General features: G+C 38.7%; 1 protein-coding gene and 1 pseudogene across 2 annotated transcripts in view; both read right to left on the bottom strand.

Annotated features, from left to right (window-relative positions):
• Window positions 1–26,373, bottom strand: part of HSPBAP1 (HSPB1 associated protein 1) — a 57,414-nt gene that overhangs the window by 11,780 nt on the left and 19,261 nt on the right. For both annotated transcript variants that reach the window (XM_032869519.1, XM_032869518.1), the window contains exons 3-5: window positions 21,162–21,343; window positions 6,451–6,587; window positions 2,142–2,313 (exon numbers count right to left, since the gene is read on the bottom strand). In XM_032869519.1, the coding sequence (XP_032725410.1) occupies window positions 2,142–2,313; window positions 6,451–6,587; window positions 21,162–21,343 (491 nt within the window). The remainder of the gene's footprint in view (window positions 1–2,141; window positions 2,314–6,450; window positions 6,588–21,161; window positions 21,344–26,373) is intronic.
• LOC116874809 lies at window positions 22,141–22,238 on the bottom strand (annotated as a pseudogene).

Genomic DNA, 26,373 nt, shown 5'->3' with positions numbered 1-26,373 from the left:
TTGGGGGGCGGGGTGCAGAGGGAGAGAGAGAATCTTAAGCAGGCTCCACACTCAGCATAAAACCTGATACAGGGGGCAATCTCTTGAACCTGAGATCACGACGTGAGCTGAAATCAAGACTCAGATGCTTAACCGACTGAATGACCCAGGTGCCTCACTAAGAAATTTTTAGTAGGGGGATAGTTAAAATAGCAGTATCATGGGAGAGTCTGGGAAGGACAGGAGATTCTTACAGTGGTCCAACTAGTAAGTATTAAGATCTAAACAGGAAGGTATAGAAAATAAAAGCAACAGCCAGAGTCAAGAAGGACTGCATTTGTCCAGACTCAGTATGAGATTAGTACCCATGGAAGTTTGAGCAGAGCAGACAGGCTGATCCAAGGCTTTGGGGCTTCAGATTTGGAAAATGGGTGGCACTTGCTTTGAGCAAGGTGAAGCTAGGAGATAGGAAGAGTGCACCTTTTAGGAGAACGGAGCTCTAAGAAGGGCACTGCACTTAAGTCATTAGGAGTTCATGTATGTTTCGTCTGATAAGACAGTGGTAAGAGACGGATCCAGTTGTCGGTAGATTAAAGAACAAGCAGGATGTAAGGAACACTGATACCACAGACAGAACCACGTGTTCAAATCTGGCTATTAAAATAGAAGAAAAAATGAATTACCAAGCATGTCACATCCACCAGAATGGCTATGATAATAACAGGAATAATGGAAAAGAACAAGTGTTGGTGAGGAGGTGAAGAAATCAGAGCCTTCACACATTATTTCGTGGGAATGTAAAATGGTGTAGCTGCCATGGAAAACAGCTGGGCAATTCCTCAAAAAGTTACCACAGGACCCAGCAATTTCGCTCCAAAGTATATAACCAAGGGAGCTGAAAATACACCTTTACCCAAAAACTGCTTTTCCAATGTCTACAGCAACATTCTTCATAATAGCTAAAAAGTAGAAACAACTCAAATGTCTATCAACAGATGAATGGATAAGCAAAAATATATGTGTAACAATGTAATATGTTCAGCCATAAGAAGGAATGAAGTACTGATAATATTCTGTTAGGATTATATTATATGAAAGAAGGCGGATAGAGAAGGCCACTTGTATGACTGCATGTAAGTGAAATGTCCAGATTAGTTAAATCTGTTGAGATATAAAATAGATGAGGGGTTGTTAGATGCTGGGGGACAGGTGCCTGGGGAGCAACAGCTAATAGGCTGAAGCAAGTTGCTCAAGTCAAATGATTTGAGTTGGAGTATTCACACGGGAAGGGAGCCAGAAAAGGGCCAGTGAGAAGGGGGTAAAGGAAAATAGGCAGGGAATAATTGAGGGAATAAAATCTCCTTAAGAGACTAAGAAAACCTTTCATGTCATTAATAAAATATCAGACAGCAAATGCCAATGTTGTAGAGGTGGTTTTCCCTACTGGACAGCAGCACTAAGAACAAAATCTTTGGAAATGTTTCAGACACAGTCCTTTATAAAAGGACCATCTATGCTTGCCTAAAGCAAATCAATCTCAGTTCATTCTGCCTTTGTTGTCTCACCACCTGGATGCATTCCCAACTGCATTTTATGTGTCTGGGTTCTGGTATAGCTGAAAAGATAATAACTGTGAATAGACGTTCCAGGGGTGTTCAAGTACCCATGCCTTGACACTTTCTCTTAACCTGGTTAAAAATGACTGTGAAGGGCACCTAGGTGGCTCAGGCAGTTAAAGGTCTGTCTTTGGCTCAGGTCATGATTTCAAGGTCCTGGGATCTGGCTGTGTCTGGGATCCCTGCTCAGGGGGGAGTCTCGTCTCCTATCCCTGGCCGCACCCTGCCACTGGCTCATGCTCTCTCTAGCACTCTCTTTCAAATAAATAAATAAAATCTTAAAAAAAAAAAAAGATTGTGAGTCCTTGTTTTCCTCCAAAGTCATTATCCTCTTCACCAGTAGAAAGAGCTATATTCCCTCTTCCCATAGTTCCATGACCTGCGAAGCTGAGAAGTTTGTGTCCGAAGCCTCCTAACAGCAGAGAGCAGCAGGGAAGAAAATAATTTTCATTCATGTTGGTGGGAGGCATATGGTATAAGGACATGAAAGAAGTTCTAGCTGAGGCACGCACTGACAGGCAATCAGTGTTTTAAGGCCCCCATTACCTGTCCTGGGTTTAGTGTAACCGTATGTCTTCGAGCTTTGCGGAACTGAGGAAAACGTTTTAAATCAGGATTGACAACATTGATTTTACTGAACACACTAGATTCTTCATAAGGGATTCTAGTTGGATAAAGGAAAGGAGTGTCTTCAGGAGGAAAGAGATGCCATCTTTTCCTAATTAAAAAAAAAAAATAAGGTAAGAGTTAGTACTCTGAACTTGAGACAAAACATCTAAGAAGGCAGGAGCTAAGTCTCCATTTTCATTCAGTCCATAAAGGAATACAGGGGAAATCTCAGGGGTCACTTGGCCCATCTCTCAGTAGCGGAATCTCCTAGGCAGACGCCCAGTGGAGATAAGGCGGCAGCCAGTGGATTATCTCCTAATGCCCTGAGGCAACCTTATTGCTGGGACAGGATATGGTTTGTAAGATCATTTTTTAAAAAACATTATTTTAGTTAAATTCAATTAGTTAACATATAGTGTATCATTAGTTTCTAATGTAGAGTACAGCTATGCATCTGTTGTGTATAATAGCCAGTGCTCCTTAATGTCCATCACCCAGTTACCCCATCGCTGCACCCATCCCTCCACTCCAGCAACCCTCAGTTTGTTTCCTATGGTTAAGAGTCTTTTATAGTTTGTCTCCCCTCTCTAATTTCATCTTATTTTATTTTCTCCTCCCTTCCCCTATGATCCTCTGTTTTGCTTCTTGAATTCCTCAAATCAGTGAGATCATATGATAAATGTCTTTCTCTGATTGACTTATTTCACTTAGCATAATACCCTCTAGTTCCATCCACCTTGTTGCAAATGGCAAGATTTCATTTTCTTTGATGGCTGAGTGGTATTTCATTGTATGTACCACATCCTCTTTATCCTTTCATTTGCCTATGGACATCTGGGCTCTTTCCATAGTTTGGCTGTTGTGGACATTGCTGCTATAAACACTGGGGTGCAGGTGCCCCTTCCGATCATTCCTTCTTATCTCAAATCAAAGTCTACCTCTCATAAGTTGTTTCTGTCCCTGATTCTAGGGCTATCCTGAATGATCCCTCCCTTTCAAATATCTGTGTTCTTATCTTCTGCAGAGCAGCGCCCATACTGCTAGCCACCAAAGAGTTTCCAGACTCTTCTCCCAGTTTGGATTGTAAATTCCTTAAGTCAAACTTGTGTTAAGTTAATCCACAAGGAAGAAAGAGGCACACATGATGCCACCCAACTAAAAAGTGGTAAAATATTAGAATTTTCAAAAAGAGAAAACTATAAAATGTTTCAGTACTTAAAATTTTTTGAAAACTTGAGGTGGATAAATCTTGAATCACAAGACACCAGACACGCCCATACTTTAAGTCAACAGAGGGGGGACATCTGAGGCAAGGAAGGGGAAGTGTGAAAAAGGAAGACACACAGACAAAAATACACAGCTGGGGAAGTGGAGAGAGAGAGAAAGAGAAAGAGAGAGGGGGACAAGGAGGGGAACGGGGCAGGGAAAGGGAGAGGGAGAGATCTAGTTCTGAGGAAAGGCTTAAAGCTCTCTCATGACCCCTTGCAGTCACAGTGGGACCACTGTCTGCCTTTCAGTTGGCTGCTATTTTCAAACGAAGAAATAGACACTAAAGTCTTACTTTGCCTTAGAGATAACGCTGCCCCATTTCACCGTAGTTACGACCAGTTTGGGAGATTCTTGGCATTTACTGTGTTTAGAATGTCAGAGCTGGAATCTCAAGAGATCATCAGGCTAATTCTATCTCCAAAGTAGTGGGAAAGGGACCCAGTGCTGGTTCAGTGTCATTCACTGGACTAGTGTTAGTGGTGGGCCCGGAACTATGTTGCAGAGCTCCTGACCTCTTCAGATCCCAGCTCCTACCTCTACCTCATGGCTGTGTTCCTAGAGGAACACATGATAGATGTGAAGATAACAATCGCATACAATTTGTTTTGCTCCACTTAAAATATAATATACAGTCAACCCTTCAACAACAAGGGGTTTGAATTGCATGGGTCCACATACATGTAGATGTTTTTTCATAAATACAATACAGTACTGTATACAGTACTGTACTGTATTTCTTATGATTTTCTTAATAACATTTTCTTATCTCTAGCTTACTTTTTCTCTTTTAGGATTTTGTTTATTTATTTATTTGAGAGAGAGAGAGAATAAGTGAGCATGTGAACAAACAGAGGGGCAGGAGAGAGAGAAGAAAGAATCTCAAGCAGACTCTGGGCTGAGCACTGAGTCTGATGCAGGGCTGGATTCCATGACCCTGAGACCACGACCTGAGCCAAACCAAGAGTCAGATGCTCAACCGACTAAGCCACCTAGGAGCCTCTCACTTCCTTTATTGTAACAATATAGTATATAATACATATGACATACAGAATATGTGTTAATCAACTATTTATGCTATTGGTAAGGCTTCCAGTCAACAGTAGGCTATTAGTGGTTAAGTTCTTAGGGAGCCAAAATTTATATGCAGATTTTCAACTGTGCAGGGGTCAGTACCCCTAGCCCCCTCATTACTCAAGTGTCAACTGCATATGCATCCTTCTCTTATTAATCAGAAAAGGTGGTCAATCACAAGGTCATCCCCTGATCAAAAAACGTTTCATTGTCCTGCATGCTGAAAAGAGAGTAAGAGGTTATTTGCCTGAAAGTAAACTTCTGACTCCAACCTCCCTTTCCTACCTAACCCCTTTGTTTCCAATGCACAACTTACACTGGACAATTCACAGGGTGCTTTCTCTATACACCACATCCTTTTCTAGGGCTCTGCTCTCCCATGTCTTGACCATTCACCCATCTTTCAAAGCCCATCACAAATGGCAGCTCCTCTCTGAAATCTTCCTTAATCTTTCTAGCAGGAACGATATCTCTCCTACTTTTCAGTCCCACAGCTCTATGAAACCTTCCTCAAGAGTGTGTTCATTCTGCCTTCTATCACACTGCCTGTGGGCTTGCCTGTACTCTAACTACAAACTCCCTCCAGGCAGAGAAGTGTCTTACTCATTCAACTCCATTCCCCCTGTAACACATGGTGCCTACTCCATGAGTATTTACTGAGGAATTATTTTACTATTCCAGAGCTTATGAGACCAGAAAATATGCTCTATTATACAGTTAAAATACAGCTATATTGATTTTATGGCACAGAAAGAACCCAGGTATTTTTTGGTAATGTTTTCCCAACTGAATTTCTTTCCCAATTCAGAACACATCGGAAACAGCTGCTTGCAATGATACCTCTCTTACCAAGTTTAAGGTTCAGACTATCAACTTCCTAAGGGCAAGGACCAGGTACTTGTGGATCACTGCGGCATCCACAACACATTGTGTACCTGAAATAATGTACCCGAAATGTCCTAGATCCTTTAATAAGGACTTGATGAATTCAGAAGTGGACTGTCTTACACTATTTTATAGTTTTCAAAATACATCACCTACGAAATCTATTCACACACTTATTCACTGTTTCTTTTGGATCCACTCATAATCCTTTTCATGTCTCAAGGGTCTGAGAACTTAGAAATGGCCATTTCTCCTTTTCCCTCTGTACTGTCCTATAAATGTTCCAAAAGGCCAGGAAAGGAGACTCGAGCATCACTAATTGGGAGAAAATAAGCTACACTATAACATTCTGAGTAGATCCTCCAACTAGCAGAAACATGTAAATTCTCATGGAAATCCTGGAACCAGGGACTATCAGAAGTATGCCTGACAGATGGAGAAGAACTTACCTAAAGTAATAACGTACTGCATTGTGTCAACATGTAGGCACAGACTAAAATTTGGACTTGCAAGGGGCCATAAATACCATCTTATTCAGTGGTTCCCAAACCAGGCCCCCTAGCATCTCCTCAGTGGCCTGAAGGTAGCAGCAAAGCCTCTTTCTTTCAACAAACTGCTCCACTCTTGTTTATTTAGATTTGAAGAAAGGGTCTTCCTGCTTTTAAATAGAATTTTGAAAACTACAAATGCAGATTCTTACATAACAGAGCTAAGCAGACAGCTGTCTAGCTGGACTGAGAGTGGAATTCTGGAGCTCTAGGATCAGGATTCTGAAGGTAATCCTGATCATAATTGAGAGACACACATGGAAACCATCATTTGACCTGTTCCCCTTACTTCAAAAGGGAGGAAACTGAACCAGAGGCCAACAGATTGGTCTTGGTCATGAGGCAGGCTGACAGGGTGGAGCTGCGACTAAACCTTGGGGTCTGCCACCTGTCTGATCCTCATTCCTCTTCCCGTGCAACACACACACACACACACACACACACACACACTCACGCATTCACCGGTGCATTACCTTCCTTGGACCTGGAATACTAAGTTGCAACCATAGGAGTCCAGATGACAGGGTGTATGGGCCCCCATGGAGCCGATCCACAATGTACTCTCCCGTCCATTTCTTCCAGGAAACCCGAAGTCAGACCATATCACATCCTGTTTTGAAAATAAAGTTACAGTCTGTCAAGAACCAACTAAATGTGCTGTATGGTAGTGTTACACATTTGTACTTGCACATTTGGTTTTTGGCAGTTGGAATACTCTTTTATAGAAAATGCTATAGACAGAGGAGGTTAGGCTTCCAGAGGAATCCAATAAATCTTTTAAAGCAATAGATTTAAACCAATAGAAGTACCTCACCATGAGTAGTTTTTCAACAAATACTGACTGTTCTAGAATCTTGTGATGAATCAGTGAATAAGAAAGACAAATATGTCCAGCCAAGCGAAGCTTACATTTTAGAGGTTGGAGAGAGAAAATAAACAACAGACATAATTATGCCTATATCTAGAGGAAGAATGTTTCACTCAGGCAGCAGGAACAACAGTGCAATGGAAACAGAAGTTTTTTTAAAGTCTCTGATGACACAAATAGAATGTTATGTCATGTATCCTAAAAGTTAAAATGTAACTCATTAAGGAGTGCATTTGCATGAGCTTCTGGGGATGTATGGATTTACTAAAGCACTATATATTGTACACTTGAAACTCATATTACACGTATGTTACCTAACTAGAATTTAAATAAAAACTTAAAAAGATGTAAAAAAATAAAAATATAAAAGTTTCTGAAGCTCAACTCAGGAAGCTGGAAAGCCGTACTTTCTCAAAGCAGTGCAGATATTTCTAGGTGTAACTAGTGTATTAACTTTTTACAGTCTAGACATTAAGCCTTCTCCTAGGTTAATGGAGTTATTTAAAACTATAGATGCTGGAACCTTATTTCACACCTACTAAACCAGAGCCTCCAGGTAGGGTCTGCATATCTTTTGAAATATATATCCATAGATGACTTTTGCTATGCTCCCCAAAATCACGAACTCCTTAAGTGAAATGAACTTTAAAATAGATAGCACAGTGCTCCCAACTTGGCTCTCCTTATGCCTGGTTCTGTGGACAAATCATGCCCTAGTCAACTACTGACCTATAAATACCATCTAGTCCAACAGTTCTTAAACCTGGATCCTTGGCATCCCCTTAGGGGCCAAGAGGTAGCAGCAAAGCTTCTTGCTTTCAACAAACTGCTGTGTTCTTCTTTAGGTTGGAATAAGGCGCTACCTGCTCGTTTGTGGTTGTTGTTGTTGTTGTTAAGATTTTACTTATTCATTTGAGAGAAATAGACAGAGAGAGAACATGACCAGAGCGGAGGGGAAGAGCGAGAAGCAGACTCCGTGCTGAGCAAGGAGCCTGATGTGATGCAGGGCTTGATCCCAGGACGCTGAGATCATGACTTGAGCCACCAAGGAGTCCCTATTTGTTTTTTTAAATTGTGAATTTTTCCTATTGAGTTTTAAAAAATAATACAAAACAAAAAACACTTCCATGTGCAGAACCTGGGCCTAAATGCTGACACTTCTTTTATCAGTATCTTCCATCTACCTCTTCTATTTTTAGAGACAAACCATTAACAGCCCTAGTCAAAGAGAAAGAGGATTTTAGAGTTTTGAGGAAGACAAGAAAAAGCATTTTCATTTTTGTTTTGAGTAATGAAAGTAGTGGATGACGGGCATATTACTAATGTCTGTTACAGAGGGGGAGTTCTTACAAGGTCAGTGCTGTTGTAAATGCATTCACATATGACTCCCACACAGCTGCTCCAAGGAGTGGCAAAGATCCTGGCCCTCTTGATAGAGCCCATAAGCTCCGCGCAGGGAGCTCACCTCTGTATTCCCCATGCCTAACATAATACCTGTCTCAGAGTAAGTGCTTAAAACATTTGTTCCTTGGCACGGAAAGAAGAATCTGTTGGCTTATTATGGGTAATGGTTCTGGTCTTGGTATGATGTTCAGTGTTTAGAATACATAAACTAACACAACACAGGGCTATCTTTCAAATCTAGTAATAGAAGACAGTCCCATAAATCACATAATGTGGCAAGTGCTCTGACAGAAGTGAGCAGAAGGTGCTCTACAGTCACTAATGAAAGGCTCTTGGTCCAAGCAGGGAACTTAGAAGAGGCTTCCAATTAATTCTGGCCCTTGCTGAACAATCCACTGGGCCTCAGTTTGGAATTTAACTAAAGGTAGCAGAAAGACTTGCAATATAGAAACAAAAAAACCCCAGATATTTGCCTTACTTAAGAAGAGCCTTGTGGAAGTGATTCTTAATCTTAGAGATAAACTCCTTTAGGAAACTAATGAGTGGTAACACCCCTCTCCTCAGAGAAATGCACACATATACACAATTCACATATACTGAGGGAGTCACTTGGAAGACACTCTGTGAGAAACTCTGCTCTAGAGCACTGCTTTAGAAAGAATCACAGAAGAAGATTTACCTATGGGGGATAGGGGATGTGAGAAATTGGCAAGAGGCTTTGACTGACAGCAATGACAAAAAAGGAAAAATTATTTGGGAATGATTAGATCAGGGTGACCTAAACTACCTAAAATTCAGCTGCAGATTGGTCGGGAAAACCAAAGGCTGAAAAAAAAGGAAATTTGACAGAAAATAGCATTTAGTGTACCTATTTTGTGCCTCCACTCCTAGACTCTTAAGAGCTGAGGCTTTTCTGCCAATTGTGTTCAGCTACTTATAGAGTCAAATATCTGAAATCAAAGTGGGCACAGAAGGAATCTACCTTGAGTCTTGCTGGAAACAGTGAAATGAATAAAGGTGATTGGTGGGGTGATCTACCCTGGAGTCTATTCCCACATCCACCTCAACAGTTGGAAAAGCCTAGAAATCATCTATATCCATAAAATTCTATTTGACACCATCGCTGAAAAGAACAATCAAGTGTCTGGTTGACTGTGTTAAAAAGAAAACTGCAGACTAAGGATGGAGTTACTTGCATAAGTGATAGGCCAAGTCACCAAACCAGGGCTTAATATTTAACTGTAGTTCAACCTCTCCCAGAAATGGGGTCTTAACTAGTAGGTCAGGAATTTTCTGGTCAGCACCAATGAGGTAATCCATCACATGGGCCGTCTCCACACCCACCCCCACAGGAAGCTGAGGTAATCTGCTTGATAAAACTCCATGCGCCCTTTCCACTAAGGGGTGTTCTTACCTGAATCAACCCTTTTTTAACCTTTGCTAATAACTTCTTGTCCCACCCTTCTTTCTATAAAAACCTTACATCTTGTAGCTCTCCCCTACTTGCTAGATGGGATGCTGTCTTGATTTCTTCAACAAAGCCAATGTGGGGGTGCCTGGGTGGCTCAGTGGGTTAAGCCTCTGCCTTCAGCTCAGGTCATGATCTCAGGGTCCTGGGATCGAGCCCCACATCGGGCTCTCTGCTCAGCAGGGGGCCTGCTTCTCCCTTCTCTCTGCCTGCCTCTCTGTCTACTTGTGATCTCTCTCTCTGTCAAAAAAAAAAAAAAAAAAAAAAAGCAAAGCCAATGGGCTCTTCGAATCTACTTGGTTGAATTTTTTAAACAACTGCTCACTATAAAATATCTGCTTTCATGTAACTCACAGAAGGTTGTAGATTTGCTTTCTATAGACAAGTTTATTTTCTCTTCTGCCAAAAATTGCTGTCTTTAAATTATCTGAAAAACTGTCATGCCTCTTCTTTTTTTTAATACCTAAACTCAGTAGCATTAACTTTCCCCTCCAGTTGTTATCTTCTCAACTACCTTTGTCAACAGCACTCTTAAGCCTGACTCCCCAACCCCAGACACAGCCTACATGAAACCCTGTCTACGGGCAGCACTGCATGACCTGGACATTATACCATTCATGTACCGTCAGACAGTTTCAGCAACGGAATTATGCCATAGCTCATCTTGGCTTGCCTGCCTTTTTCTTATGGAACGGTGGCCTAGCTATACTAGCCATATCTCTTCAACCTTGACTTACTAACATGGTTAGTAGGAAAAAGCCATGGGATTCTACATTTATCCCTCTTTTTTAAAAAAATATTTTATTTATTTATTTGACAGAGATAGATCACAAGTAGGCAGAGAGGCAGGCAGAGAGAGAGAGGGAGAAGCAGGCTCCCTGCTGAGCAGAGAGCCTGATGCGGGGCTTGATCCCAGGACCCTGAGATCATGACCCGAGCCGAAGGCAGAGGCTTAACCCTCTGAGCCACCCAGGTGCCCCTACATTTATCCCTCTTAAACTAAATCTTATTTCATTTCTGCCTGGCATTTTACAATGTTTAAATCAACTTGTCTACAAGACTCCGAGACCTTATCCCAAGTCCTAACTTCTCTCCTATTTAAGACCAGACCCACCATTTCAATTGCTAACAGGTTATCACCACCTGGTTACTGAATTTTTATAGCAGGCCAGACCCCAGTACTAACATTTCATGTGTATTATCTCTTTTAATCCTTATGAGATTGAAGGTCGATATACCCATTTAACTCATTTTTCTATGTGGAACCCAAGGGATGTAACTGTCCTTTTGACAGTACTGTTAAAAAAAAAAATGCATAAATTCTTGTCTGTCATAACAAGTGGGAGGAGGGTGCTACTGGTATTCAGTGGACAGAGGTCAGGAAGCAGCTCAACACAACAAAGAAAGGTTCTGTATCTTGCACAATTTTCATACTGCTGAAAAATTTGATTTTAATTCCCTGAAAGTAGGACTCCAACTCCACTTCACATATCATCAAAAGATCTTTGGCATGGTTTTCATATATACTGAGTTTTCCTGAAACAAAAATACTCAGTAAGTCAAGAGAGGACTATGCTTTGTGTTCTGTGCAGCTTTACTGGGAGTTGCTCACCATTTTGAAAACCAGACCACCAACAGCACTGCAACGCATAGCTTTTGGGCCAGCAATATATCCACCGAGATCGGTCTGTGCCTATATTGTCTCATAGTAGTGACTCTACAAGTATAGAAACAAATATACTTATTTAGCCTCATTTAAAAATGTTAAGTATACAATTTTGGAAATATTCTGTGGGACTTCATCTTAATTCTTCAAAATTGAACCTTTCCTTGTAGGTCACAAGTAGGTACAAGCATCTGATTAGTTCATTATGACTCCTAGTATAGTCAGGCTTGAATAAATACACATTAAATCATATATTTCCGCTTAAATTCTCCTGTATTTTATAGCAGGGGCATTTCAATTGTTTTTAAAAATTATGTGTGAAGCTATGTGTGAAATGCTGCAAATGGCATTCCGGAACAGTGAAGGGGACGCAAGCTCTGGTAGGAGACCCCTGCCTCACCATCTCTATGGCTCTCCTGGTATAGACCACACACCTCCCTGCCTTTGCTTCTGCTGTTCCCTCTGCCAGCAGCTCTCCCACACCCCAGTTCACATTTCTCTTTGAAGACCCAATGTAAATGCCACTTCTTTAAATACTTCCACTCCCCCTCATGCAACCGCGTCATTCTCTCTTGGTCTCTTCCTTCCAAAGAACTTTGACTCTTTTTGCCTCTGACCCAGTCTCCTCACTACAGCAAGAGCAATATTTTAAAAATGTTAAGACCTGTCACTCCCTTGCTTTACATTTAGAATTAGGTCCAAATGCCCTCAGTCATGGGCCTGTATGACGAGGCCCCTCTTACCTTTCTGATGCCTTCTACCCTCTGCATATCTCATTGGCCAGGCTTCAGTCACAATGGCCTTTTTTTTTTTCTTTTGCCCCCAAAAGGGTAAATTTTCCCTTCTTCAAGCCTTTGCATATGCTATTCACTCTGCTTAGAAAGCTCCTGACCCTCCCTTCACAGGCTAGCTTCTCATTTTTTAGGAATCAGCTTAAATTTATCATCTCCTTGGAGAAAGCTTCCCAATATACCCTATGTAAAGGAAGTCCCTCTCCTGTTGTTCTTAATTTGGGCCCATTTTTGTTTACTTCATAACACTTAGGACAATTGACCATTACTGGTTAGAGTCACTGGTCTGTCTTCTCCACTAGAATACGAGCTCACTGAGGAAAGGGGACCAGGGCTCTCTGCGACTATCTAGCCTAGCACAGTACCTGAAAAACAGGCATTTGTAGAATGAATAACCACTCACATTTTACAGTCTTTTTCTGTCTTTTCATCACTTAACATACCTCACTAGTTTCAGCAACTGGCAGAGTCCAACATAGCAGAACCTAAATCTAGTTTCCGCATTTAGTTATCCTTACCTTTGGTACTTTAATGTTTTTTACTGGCTGGCACACTTATTACTCTGTTTTGCTCTGGAATTTTTTTTTCCCCTTGGGCGAATATAAATCTGGTAGGTATGGTCCTGGGATTCCTTCAACATTCCAGGCCAGTGCCCAAGTCTAAACAATTCTAACACAAAGCAAATGACAATAGTCCTTTGGGGCAGCCTCACCTAGAACTTAGCAAGCTCCTTCACAGTCTGCAATATCAGAAAAGGAGCATCGCAGACCAGTGTGTGTCAGCATTGGCCCTGGTTTCTGGAGTAAATGGAATGTGGTATCCATTCAAAAGGATGGCATATGGCTTTGGAGGTGAGGAGGAGGAGGAGGAGGAGGAGAAACCAAATAAATAAATAAATACAAATTTTAATGAAACCTGTCTTTCCCCAATAATCCTATTCTGTAAGAGACTTTTTCCCAGGTTTGTAGTTGGCTAGTCCTAAACCCCGTATCACAGAAATGCATTACTGAAAACATATTCTTAAAGACATTTTGGGGTGGGAGTAGGGAGAGTTCTACGAACTGCTTTGAGTAGATTATAAATTTAGTAGGCTTCCCCAGGCTGGCCTGGAGAGCTAACCGCCAAGATCAGCATCATTTCTCCAGGGAAAAAGAGAAAAAAAAATGTTCTCAGTCCAAATAATTGATATACAAGTAAAATGCATAGATCATAAGCAATGAAAATGACAAAAGACAATAAAACAAAGAGTCAAAAGGTCTAGATCATCAACTCTTTAATTAAAGAGGAAGATTAGATTTACTACAGAAGTGCTAATATAGGCCTGTTATAATTTGGTAGTTTGTTAGATACTCTAGTGGGGAGGGTCAGTTCTAGAAGAAAATCATATCACATTTTACCCCGGCACTTAAAAGAAGTTAACCAGGAATCCAGTCTTGCTTTTTTATCCTCCTCCAACCCCAGGTAATCAGCCCCGATTCCCAGCTGCTTCTCAGAATCTATCTAGGAAGTTATTGGCAGTTAAAAGATGCCTTAAGAGAAACAGGTGGAAATAACACATTATAGTGTTTCAGGATAAGAATAAATGTAGCACAGCTTCTGTAGAGAATGAGCATTATAAGCAAAATTTATTGTTCACTGGTAGTTGAAAACTGGCTGACCAACAAAAATGAACTTTGTTTATAACACAAAAGTAGGGCAGGTACTTTATTCTCCTCTTTCCTTCAGGTGGCCCTGCCTTGTGATGTAAATATAACAGCGATGGGGATCAGTTTTGAAAATTGTTTAATTAAAAATGTCCCCAACACTTTAAATAGGAGGCTTTAAAGCTCTGGTTGAATTAAAAAAAAAATTTCAAAATGTATACACTTCAATATTCTAGATGATGCATAATATTCTAGAACTATTAGTATGTTTAAGTGATAAAATAATGTTAGGAACAATACTGAATTCTAATAGCACATTTTATACTGTTCTATCCTAAGGTTTGATTTCTGCATTCTACTTCAAAGTCCCATGGGAGGCCAGTCTTATTTTATTTAGGTTAGTGTCTCCAGGGCCTCACACAATGAGTACAACAAATGCTCAAAAATTGCTGAGTTACTGGGGTGCCTGGGTAGCTCAGTCGTTAAGCATCTGCCTTCAGCTCAGGTCATGATCCCAGGGTCCTGGGATCGAGTCCCACATCGAGCCCCACATGGAGCCCTGCATCAAGCCCCACACTGAGCTCTGAACCCTGCTCCCTGCTCAGCAGGAAGCCTGCTTCTCCCTCTCCCACTCCCCTAGCTTGTGTTCCCTCTCTCGCTGGGTCGCACTCTGTCAAATAAATAAAGTCTTTGTTAAAAAAAATTTGCTGAGTTACTGGTCTAGGTAACTAGATCTGTTTTTATGCTGAACTTGAGTAACTCCTAAATCTGTTTCAATTAACAAGTTAAATAATTATTCCAGGATCAAACACCATCTTGAAAATGTTGTACAAGTAACCAAGTCTGCCATAATTTTAGCTTTAATCAAAGAACTGAAGAAAACTAGTAAATGCTTATAACACGGAATAGCGGCTTTTTTTTTTTTTTTTTTTTTTTTAGCTCACCATGTAAACACTGCCAAAAAATAATCTATTCTTAAACTGTTTCATTCTACAAGAAGGTATGTTTTGAGTTAGGGTACTCTCAGAGCCCAGATTCGGTATGAGCTAGTTAGTGCAAGCTCTAGGCTCTGAGAACACTCCAACTCAAAACTATTTTTTCTTTTACCTATAAATGCTGTTTGGGTGATTCATAGTCATGGTTAATTTGATTCTATTTGTCACATAAAAAGTTGTCTCATTCTATTAATTCTCCATGCCTAGATAAAAAAATACAGAAAAACTGATTATACATAATTCCATAATGAGTCTTTTTGCCTTAAAAAAGGCACGATATTGGTTAAAACAACAAAAATGCAACTTTAAAACAGTACAATTAATTATAATTACAATAAAACTTTTAAAGGATAAATACTTCAGTTTAAGTTTTAAACAGACCCTTAAATGTACATTATAAATTACTAAGTACTTAGGCTCTTTCTTCCTTAGGAAACAACCTTAGGGTAACATAAACAGAAAAGAGGTAGTTTAGCTTTCTACACACAGATAGGCTTGGATAAACACCCAAATTCTTATACTCCAATTTGCCTCATCAGAAAGCATCACTGACCATCAAACCCTTTTAATCATTACTAAACCACCTGGCTCAATTTCAAGATACTCTCATAACTACGTTATAAAGTCCAAGACAGGTCAGAACTAATCTTCCAAGTATTGCATTTTGCACAATTCTGTGTCCTGGTGACTTAACATGGCTCCTGACTCACAGCAGCCAATCTGAATCACAACACTAAATGGAACCTATCTGGGAAACATTCTCAGGGCAAAATCCTTTTTGATATAGGTTGATTCTAATAGCTTCAATTATGATAATTCTTATTGATAATTACAAAAGGTAAGACCTATTATTCTTATCTAATGAGTGAAAGAAATTTTATGTGGTATTGTCACAAATACCCTACCTTTCTTGGGAAGTAGAGAACAAAATGTTCCAAATTAAGTTTTATTTAGATTTGTCAATGATGTGATAGACAACTAAAAAATAATGGGACTAATTTCATTTGCCAAACATGAAAGCCAGTTAAGTGTCAAAATCACAATTGTTGGCCCCCTCTAAGGCTATACGATATTTTTTAATCATATCAGTATATTTACCAGTGTATTTACCAGTATATATAAATCTTATATATTTATAAGCAGATAATTTTAATTTGTGGAAGAAAAGGGTTAATAGATGGAAATTTTAGAGTTTATAAGTAAAAAACTTATAAAACTAGTAGAAACCTAAAGAGAGCTAAGAAATTCTTATCAAGATTGACAAATGCTATGATTAACTAAAAGCCACAGAAAATTTGACAAAGGTGAAACTAGGGGTATAAATTAAAGCATTCCTTGAAAGATGCTAAGAACCAAAGAACTATCAAAACAAGAAATGGTAAGATAGGACAAAAATTCTCTTCTGTAACCATTCAAGTACCTATTATGTATTCAGCACCATGTTAGCAGTTTAGGGGAATAAAAAGTTATAAAACATAGTCCCTGTTCCCAAGGAGCTAATATTGTTAGAGAAACAAGACACATAAATTCTATGCCATGCATCATTTAAATAACAATTCAAATAAAACATACAGACATGAAGGCAAGGGATGGAAAGCCATGGGTACGGTGGTTGAGAAGGCTTCATAGCCAAGACTGAATCTGAGCCAGACCCTAAGAAGTAGAATTTTAAGAGACAGATGTTGAGAAGAGCATAGACCCTAAGAAGTAGAATTTTAAGAGACAGATGTTGAGAAGAGCATGAGCAAAGGTCAGAAGATGAGACAAGACAAAGTGGTCCAGCCCTCAGCAAGGAGACAATAGGGACATACGCCTAGGGGACAGGTCACATCAGTCATATTGGGGAGAGTTTTAAATGCTATTCTTATACAATTTTAAGTCATGAAATTTTAGTGAACATGATTAATATATTTCAAAATTTAATTTGTAGCATGACTTAGCATGTATCTTCATGAGAAACTGTTCTAGAATTGATTGAAGGAGGAGTCAGAACTGGAGAAATAGTAATATCAGAAGTGATGTTGTAAACCAGAAGTTCTCAAGGTGGTCCGTGGACCCCCCTGGGAGTCAATGAGACCCTTTCAAAGGATCTGCGAGGTTGAAATTATGTTCATAATACTATTAAGATGATATTTGCCTATTTCACTGTGTTGACATTTGCATTGATGGCACAAAAAACAATGGTGAATGAAACCACTGGTGTCAAGACGCTGGAACCAAAATGTACCAGGCAGCATTGTATTCTTTTGTTTTTAAAACAGCTTTATTGAGGTATAACTGATATTTAAAGTGTACAATTTTGGTGAATTTTTTACATATATAGACATGGGAGAAACTATCACTATAATCAAGATTGCAACATTTTGATCATGTCCAAGTTTCCCTGTGATCCTTAGTAACCCCTCTCCCCCTTGATATCTTTTGGTCACTATACATTTATTTGCAAGTCTACAATTTTATATAAATGGAATCATATAGTAAGTATTCCTTTTTCATGCTAACACTAACCAAAGGCAACCTAAACAAAGTAGACTTCAGAACAAGGAAAAACCCAGGAGAAAGAGGATCATTTCATCATGATATAAGATTGATGATTAAGAGGACATAATAATCCTAAATGTATATGAACCTAATAACAGTTTCAAAATACATGATACAAAAACTGACCAACCTAAGCTGAAAAAGAAACATATATACAGTTATAATTGGGAAATTTTCATACCTTTCTCTATACGATGGGCAGAACAAGCATACAGAAAATTAGTAGGAATGCAAGAGACTTAAACCATTGACTTTAGTGACATTTATAAAACACAACAACAGCAGCATATGTATTACTTTCAAGTACACCTGGAACATTCATCAAGAATGACTATATTCTGGACAGTAAACAATAAATTTCAAAGGACTGGAATCATATAAAATATGTTCTCTAACCACAGTGGATTTAATTTAATTTAACAGAAACCAACAACAGAAGATAGCTGGAAAATCCCCAAATATTTGGAAACTAAACATTATACTTCTAAATAATCCATAAGTCAAACAACACATCACAAGGGGAATTAGAAAATATTTGAACAGAATAAAAATGATTTTGGATATTGGTATCAAGAAACACAAGAGCTTGAAAGCTTCTTAATACTTAAAATACTTCCCTAATGAGAATGGTGACATTAACAAATGTCACTTTTTTTTTTAAATGAAGTATATGGAAATGTGTCAACATTTGGAAGATCTATATAACTCAGCAAACCAGTATTTTCCAAATGGCCAATGAGAGGCATTACAAAAGAGCCATTCTATGCAAGATGGACCAATGGATTTTATTGTAAAAGTACAAAGAGTTCATTGATTATGCATTCAGATTCTGTATTGCAACAAATAAGCCTTTAAGAAACTACCTCTTGTCAAGTTTGGTGGAGTATTTCTTTTTTAAAGATTTTATTTATTTGAAAGAGAGAGAACGAGAGAGCAAGACCATGAGTGGGGGAGGGGCAGAGGGAGAAGCAGACTCCCTAATGCAGGACTTGATCACTGGACTCCAAGATCATGACCTGAGCCAAAGGCAGTTGCTTAACCAACTAAGCCACTTAGGCATCCCAAGTTTGGTGGAGTATTAAAAAAAAATTCACAATTATCTTAAAAAGTTTCTAAAATAGTCCTATTTTTTTCAGCTGCATATGTGTGTGAGGCAACATATTCCTCATATACTTCAAACAAACCAACAAATTTTAACAGACTATACAAGGAAGCAGATAGACTATAGCTGTTTTCTATGAAGCCAGACATTAACAAGTCTTGCAAAAATGTAAAAACAATGCCAGTCCTCTCAAAACAAATTTTAAAAAAATTTGAATATAGTTATTTTCATAAAAATGTTATGTTCACATATAATGATTTTATTGAGCCTGGTGGTGGGTATTGTGGAGGGCACGTATTGTATGGAGCACTGGGTGTGGTGTATAAACAGTGAATTTTGGAACACTGGAAAGAAATAAAACAAAATGAAATGAAAAACAAAAACAAAACAGAACAAAACAAAAATAAATGAATTAATAAAAATTCATCTGTTTTAATGTTTAACTACCCACCATTTTATACCAGATGGAAGAAAGCTTAAAACAGGAAAGTAATAAGACTAGGTGAATGAATGAATTATGGTGGTGAAAGGAAAACGTCTTAGGTACCTGTGATGTAAGACTTGGTGCTCAGAAATCTCTGAGATAAAAAATGATATAATCGTAATAAATTGTGTTATTCATAGAAGAGTTCCCTGTTCTAATCCAGTGGATTAATCACCATAATGTGAGCTGACAGAAAACTCATTCAAATGAAAACACCAGGTTGTATAAGGGCTCAATTAGAATTCCGGCACACTACCAAAAGGCACTTACTGGACAGGACACATACCTGCCCCATGCTGTCATGCCTGGGCTGAGATGAAGTGACTGAGAGTCAGGGAGTCAGATGGGAGATTCAACCAAGGCAGAGCGAGCCCAGACTCGGCTGACATGGAAGTCCTTACCCCCAGCTGCGGGGTCCCTAAAGAACTGGATGTCTTCAGACCCTGTGTATGCATACAGTGCGGCAGTTAAAGCTCACAGGACAGACTGCTTGGGTCACTCTTTACTTAGCTGCAGAATTTCAGAAAAGGTTTACTTCTTTGTGCCTCTTTTCTCTTACAACAGGGATAATTATTATATCATATGGTTACTTGATGATTATAAATGTAAAGCACTTAGAAAAATACCAAGGATAAGAAGTACTTAATAAATATGACTATTACACAATGTTTTACCTGAAACATGGAATACAAAAGTACTAGTCTAATCTACAGGATAGGTGAGAGTACAAGAAATATAATAAAAGACTCTAAAAGTTAACTATGATATCTACAAGTTCCAGAGTTAAAGACTCATAAAGTGGTCACAGATAATGTTATAAGAAAAAAAATTATCTCAAAAGTATCATTTAAAAATGAGTAAATAGGTTTGGTATAGACTTTGGATTCAGAAAGCATCTACAGAATGTTTTCAAAACTGATGCATTCTTTCACAGTTACAAGAAGAATATATATTCAACTAACAATTCTGAGACAAGTGATACATTTTTCCTCTTTTTTTTAATAAAAAGGAAAATTTAAGTAAGCATTTAAAAAAATTTTTAAAGCTACAAATTATTGATCATTGTATTATAATAACTACGTAAACCTCATCATCTATACCTTGACTTGAAGTGAAAACAGAAAAACACAGGCTGAATGGAAAAGGAAATGGGTGATGTGGATTAAGGAGTGCTAGGCAGTGGGCGATCTATGCGATGCTGAATCACTATGTTGTACACCTGAAACATTACAATGCATGTTAACAAACTGGAATTTAAATAAAAACTTAAAAACAATTTTTTTGGACTGGCAGCCTATGTGAGAGGGAAGTCCAGCGAGGGGGTGATGGTGACGAGCAGGAGGAGAGCAGTCCAGGGGGCTCGGTTCTGGCAGCACAACAGCCTGCAGTGATGGCAGAATACTTCTCTGGACAAAGGGTCAGGGGCAGGATAAAGGACTCTGGAGCCCTGACCTGATTGTGGGTAAGGCAGAGTCATCCAAACAGCTTCCTGGAACTACTCCCATTCCTGCCTCATGCCTAAGACACACACAGAAACCATAACAGGGAGTTTGCGAAATCACCTCATAAAATAAGCTGGCAGTTTGGGGTAGAAAACATTTAAAAGAGGATATGGTGGTGTGCAAACTCTGCTGTCAGTTGTGTCAACACATGACAAAGAGTTTCCACATTCTTACTTTTGCAAGCACTCCCATACTTCTGCAGGACTTCTGCAATCAAACACCAGGAGCCCAGCACTCTCTGCCTCAGGCCATTAACCTGTACTAACCCCTCAGAGCAGGAAGGGATGGCAGCAGCAGCCTGGAATGCTTCCAGGATTTCGCCAATGCTTCTTCAAGTAATAATCAGTGCTGTACTTCTTCCATCTGCCTCACTAACAGAATAAAAACATATATGCAGGTCAGGAGGAAATAAAGTTCTATACACAATCTACGCTTCCATATTCATATACTCCAAGCCGGGCACTGTTTAAAGGTGAACGAGGGAGTGTGTAAGAAGTTTGGTGTGTAGGAAAACAGTGACAAAGCTGCTCATCCGTGTGAACCAAACATTACACTTCACCTGGGCAAATCTTTTAGCTTGAAATAAAATACTTAAGACTCACAGTGACTACTTTTGAGAGAAGATGACAGTGAAAGAATAAGGTACCAGAGAAGTTCTAATTTGTGATCTTTTCTCAAGAATAAATTATGACCATGATTAAAAGGAATGCATTGACTTACCTGGAAAATATCTGCCTTGTCGTCAAATAGGCTGACAAAATATTTATAGTCGGCATAAGCCCAGAATTTGGAATGAACATAATCTCTAAATGGTCCAGACATAGTAGGCTGGCCACAGTTCCAGGTCAGGAACTCTTCAAGTGTAGCTTCCACATAATTACATGTTGTTTCAAACTGCGGAACTGCAATGGAGAAGAACCCAATTTTAAATGTACACTGAACACAATTTCCAAATACTGTTTTTTTAAATGAAGATAATTTCAACCAAAAAGATGTTCACTATCATTTAACATAAATTAAAAATTAATTTTGTGCTTGCTATATAATTAGAACCGTCTACAACACTCACAATACAAAATGATTTAACATAAAGGTAAAAAACAAGGTTTTAACTTGACAATTAAACAGTACCCTTAGTATAGCCTGATTCAGTAATCCAGCAGTATATTTAACTTTTTAAAAAGATTTTATTTATTCATTTGACAGAGAGAGAGAGACAGAGAGAACAAGTATGGAGAGGGACAGAGGGAGAGGGGAAAGCAGACTCTCCGCTGAACAGAGCAAGACATGGGACTCCATCCCAGGACCTTGGGATCATGACCTGAGCTGAAGGCAGATGCTTAATTGTTTGAGCCACCCAGGTACCCCAGTGGTATACTTTAGATTATTAATTTTCCAAGACATTTTCAGAGGTCTGTGAGATCTAAACTGTTTTCACAATCATACTCTCATGTTTTTCATTCTCATTCTCTTATGAGTGTACAGTGGAGTTTACCAGAAGCTACATGACATTAGTTGATGTCACTGCTGTGACTGCTAGTAGAATACGTATTCATGTACTTGTATTTTAATGATGTCTCAGTTTTAATTTACAATATGGTAAGCATCGCTAGATAGACTCCACACTGACAAAAGCTCATTGGGAAACTCAGTAACTTTTTTTAAAGGTATAGCATTTATTGCATTTCCAAATACTACAGAAAATATGGAATGCTGCATTAAGTTGTATGTCATCCCTGTGCAGGGGCCATGCTAGTCTTCTCTGTACTGGGAACTCAATAATTTTTAAGTGCAAAACGATCCTGAGACCAAAATTTTGAGAGCTACTTCTTCAGATTAAGAAGGAAAAAAAGCAAAGACCTCTTCTGAAAATTTTCTGACTTTATATTGCACACATACCATAAAAGCTCCTCAGAATCATTAAGTGGCCAATGGCAACCTAAAGTCTGTTCATTTTTTTAAAAGATTTTATTTACTTATTTATTTGACAGAGAGAGAGAGACAGCGAGAGAGGGAACACTAGCAAGGGGAGTGGGAGAGGGAGAAGCAGGCTTCCTGCTGAGCAAGGACCACGATGCAGGGCTGGATCCCAGGGTCCAGGGACCATGACCTGAGCCGAAGGCAGACACATAATGACTGAGCCACCCAGGAGCCCCTAAAGTCTGTTCATTTATTCATTAACTCATTTATTTCAGAATTGTTTATAAAGTACTTAACTGGTAACTAGCACTGTGCTCAGGCTTGTAGGAACATAAAAGAGAGATGTAAGAATCTTGGGTCGAGAACATATTTAGACAAAGATAAAGCTTTAGCTAGAATAATAGGAAATTTGAGGCATTACTTAATTAAATGCAAAATTTTGTGCCACAGACACATAGGAAAGGCAAAGACCCAGAGAAGAGGGTTGATCAGGAAAGCTTAGAGAGAAGACTACCGTCTATCCAGAATGGTTCGTTACTATGGATATGACTCATTTATGTAAGAATTGTTCTTCCAAATAGTGATAAAATGAATTTTTTTTGGTAAAAAGCAGAATATTTTCAATGCACACTCACTGGGAGGTTAATATTCAAGAAATCTGATTATGATCAGCATGAAATCCTCTTAGGAGATATAGATGTTCTGCATGTAAATCAGTTAGCACAATACCTGATACACAGCAGATGCTCAATAACAATTAGGCACTAATTCTAATCCTTACATTTACTTTAAAAGTTAGTTGAGTTAGTAGCAAGAGGAGAAAGGTATTCAAACTCTTCTTTCAACAGCTTTTATCTTTTCCCTCCATTTCTGCCTGAACTGCCTAGGATTATCTTGACCATCTTTCCCCCACTCCTCTCTTTTTCCTGTAACTCAGAATGGCAGAGAAGTAACAGAGGGGAGGGTGTATGTCAGAGAGTCATCCTAACTCATCTACTTCATCAACTTGTCATCTGACTTTGAGAAGCAGGAAGATTTTACAGGAGTACTTTTATCTAAAAGATAAAAATCTGCAATATTTAAAAACGATTTAAATTTGACAATTTTTGAGAAGCACTCAGAACAGTGCCTACCACTCAGTAACCCATCTCTCTCTCTCTCTCTCTCTCTCTCTATATATATATATATATATATATATATTCTTAATATTATCAACATCATCGTTAAGAATTTACCCCACCAACAGGGGCGCCTGGGTGGTTCAGTTGGTTCAATGTCTGCCTTCGGCTCAGGTCATGATCCCGGGACCCTAGGATCGAGCCCTGCGTTGGGCTCCCTGCTCAGCCGGCAGCCTGCTTCTGCCTCTGCCTTTGCCTCTCCCCTCCACTTGGACCCTCTCTCAAATAAATAAAATCTTAGGGGAAAAAAAAAAAAAGAATTTACCCCAACAATATAGGAATACACAGTTTTTTTTTTTTTTTTTTAAACAAACAAAAACCCATGTGGCAAGAAAGCTGCGTGGTTCTGGGAAACAGGAGTCATTTTATAGTCATTTCAGTAAGCTCCAATGGAAGCCTGAAGTCATTACACTGTCTTAAGAGTTTTCACTTCATAAAATTCAATCCAACTGATGGAACTGAATACTAAAGCCATTACTTGAGACATTTGTCCCTGGGGGGTACAGTAGTAGGCCAGTTTTCACAGGCATGTCTGCATTGCAGCCTTATCAGGAGACTTTGTATTCTGTCACAGCAAGTTCTGTACTTTAAAAAATGAAAATCTAAAAGGGCAAAAATTACATGTGAGAACTTTAACTGTCAGGAGAAAATTACAATGAATGGAATGAATGGAAATGACAGACTTCTTTACATTTACATAGTGATTTCAAAATATAATCTTGAATTTTTCCTTCCTGGAAGTAGCAGCACCAAAGGTACTGTTTTCATTCTGTTATCATGACAATTTCTTTCTGGGTAGTACAGTTGTTCTTAGTTTATTTCTTGCAATGCAATTATTCCTTTCTAACTTCATTATTATTGTTCTTTCATTTAACATTGAAGTAGCCTAGGCAGCTACAATTTTCATCCCACTTACTGTCAAAGTGTTAGGTAAGAAGAAGCTCAACCGAGCTCAGGATTTGGAAGTTGTGTTTAAGTATAAGTTGAGTTTGCTTCTAACTCTCATAAAAGGGAGTTCTAAAGTGGGTTTTCCAGAGTAGGGAAACAAATATTTCTCCATTTTGTTAGACTTCATCATTTTATTTTATTTTAATTTTTTAAAGATTTTATTTGTTTATTTGACAGAGAGAGAGCACAAACAGGGGGAGCAGCAGGCAGGGGGAGAAGCAGGCTCTCTGCTGAGCAGGAAGCCCGATGTGGGACTCTATCCCAGGACCTGGGGAACATGACCTGAACCATAGGCAGCCCCTAAATCAACTGAGCCACTCAGGTAACCCTAGACTTCATCATTTTACAAGCAAGAAACACTGCATGGAAGGCAGGTGTGCTTTTGACCATCCCTGCACCCCCATCTACAAATGCTTTAGGTTATGTCTACCCCTATTTTTCCCAAATTACTGCCATGTCACTGGGCCCATATGATCCAAATGAATTTGATCCAGAATCATCTCAAAGAGGTGTGAGATGTTATCTGCTTCCAAAAATAAACTAAGAGATACATATAATTCAAACAGTATAATTACTAATACTATTATCTCAAGCATTCTAGAAAAACTCAAGCCAAGATACAAAACAAAAATAAGAAATACATTCAATAGGAAGGAAACAAGGTTATCACTAATTGTAAGATCAGATGCCTGTCTTCCTAGAAAACCCAAAAGAATAAACTAAAAAATTACATACACTAATAAATAGTGGGATAAAAAATAAACATACAGAAAATGGCTTTTAAAAATCTAGTCATCACAACTAGTTAGAAAAATATAATAGGTAAAAATATTTTTACTATTAAGTGACGGGGTGTGGACCTATTCTTATTGATTTTGAGGGCGGTTTCTGCACCTCCTGGAGTTTGATGCTTGTTCCCTTTGCCATATTAGGGAAATTCTCTCCAATAATTCTCTCCAATATACCTTCTGCTCCCCTCTCTCTTTCTTCTTCTGAAATCCCAATTATTCTAATGTTGTTTCGTATTATGGTTTCACTTATCTCTCGAATTCTCCCCTCGTGGTCCAGTAGCTGTTTGTCCCTCTTTTGCTCAGCTTCTTTATTCTCTGTCATTTGGTGTTCTATATCACTAATTCTTTCTTCTGGCTCATTTATCCTAGCAGTGAGAGCCTCCATTTTTTATTGCACCTCATTAATAGCTTTTTTGATTTCAACTTGGTTAGATTTTAGTTCTTTTATTTCTCCAGAAAGGGCTTTTATATCTCCCGAGAGGGTTTCTCTAATATCTTCCATGCCTTTTTCGAGCCTGGCTAGAACCTTGAGAATCGTCATTCTGAACTCTAGATCTGACATATTTTCCTTTATACCAGCTATAAAAAGTTTATATTTATAATTAATATTTTAAGAAATTTGGAATATGAAAACCCCAAATATTTTCACTGAGAGATGAAATGGACTTTCTAGGTGATAATGACATGTTCTAGCATAGGCAGATAACAGTATTATCACAAGGTAGATTCTTTCTGAATTAGCTTACAGCACTTATTGAATTTTCACTTAAAATCCCAACAGGATTTGTTTAATATGAGTACATTATTTAACTCTAAAATTCATTTAGAGGAATAAAATTCAATAACATTCAAGAAAATACTGAGAAAGAAGGGTAATTAGGGAGGATGAGTTGGTCTTTCAAATATTAAAATACGTATCAGTTGCTAAAATAGTATTTAAATAATGTTTTACTGGCTTCCAAAATGATAGCTCAATACATAATCCAAAAACAGATGTTGGAATCCGTAAGAATACAGTAATATAATAAAGATGATTTCAAACTCAGTAGGGGGAAAAAAGAATTATTCAGTATATGGAACTGAAATAAAAGGTAT

The sequence above is a fragment of the Lontra canadensis genome, unplaced genomic scaffold (assembly GCF_010015895.1).
Source record: "Lontra canadensis isolate GAN:19392208 unplaced genomic scaffold, GSC_riverotter_1.0 scaffold38, whole genome shotgun sequence".
Taxonomy (NCBI): domain Eukaryota; kingdom Metazoa; phylum Chordata; class Mammalia; order Carnivora; family Mustelidae; genus Lontra; species Lontra canadensis.
This window is presented reverse-complemented; position numbering and strand designations above follow the sequence as displayed.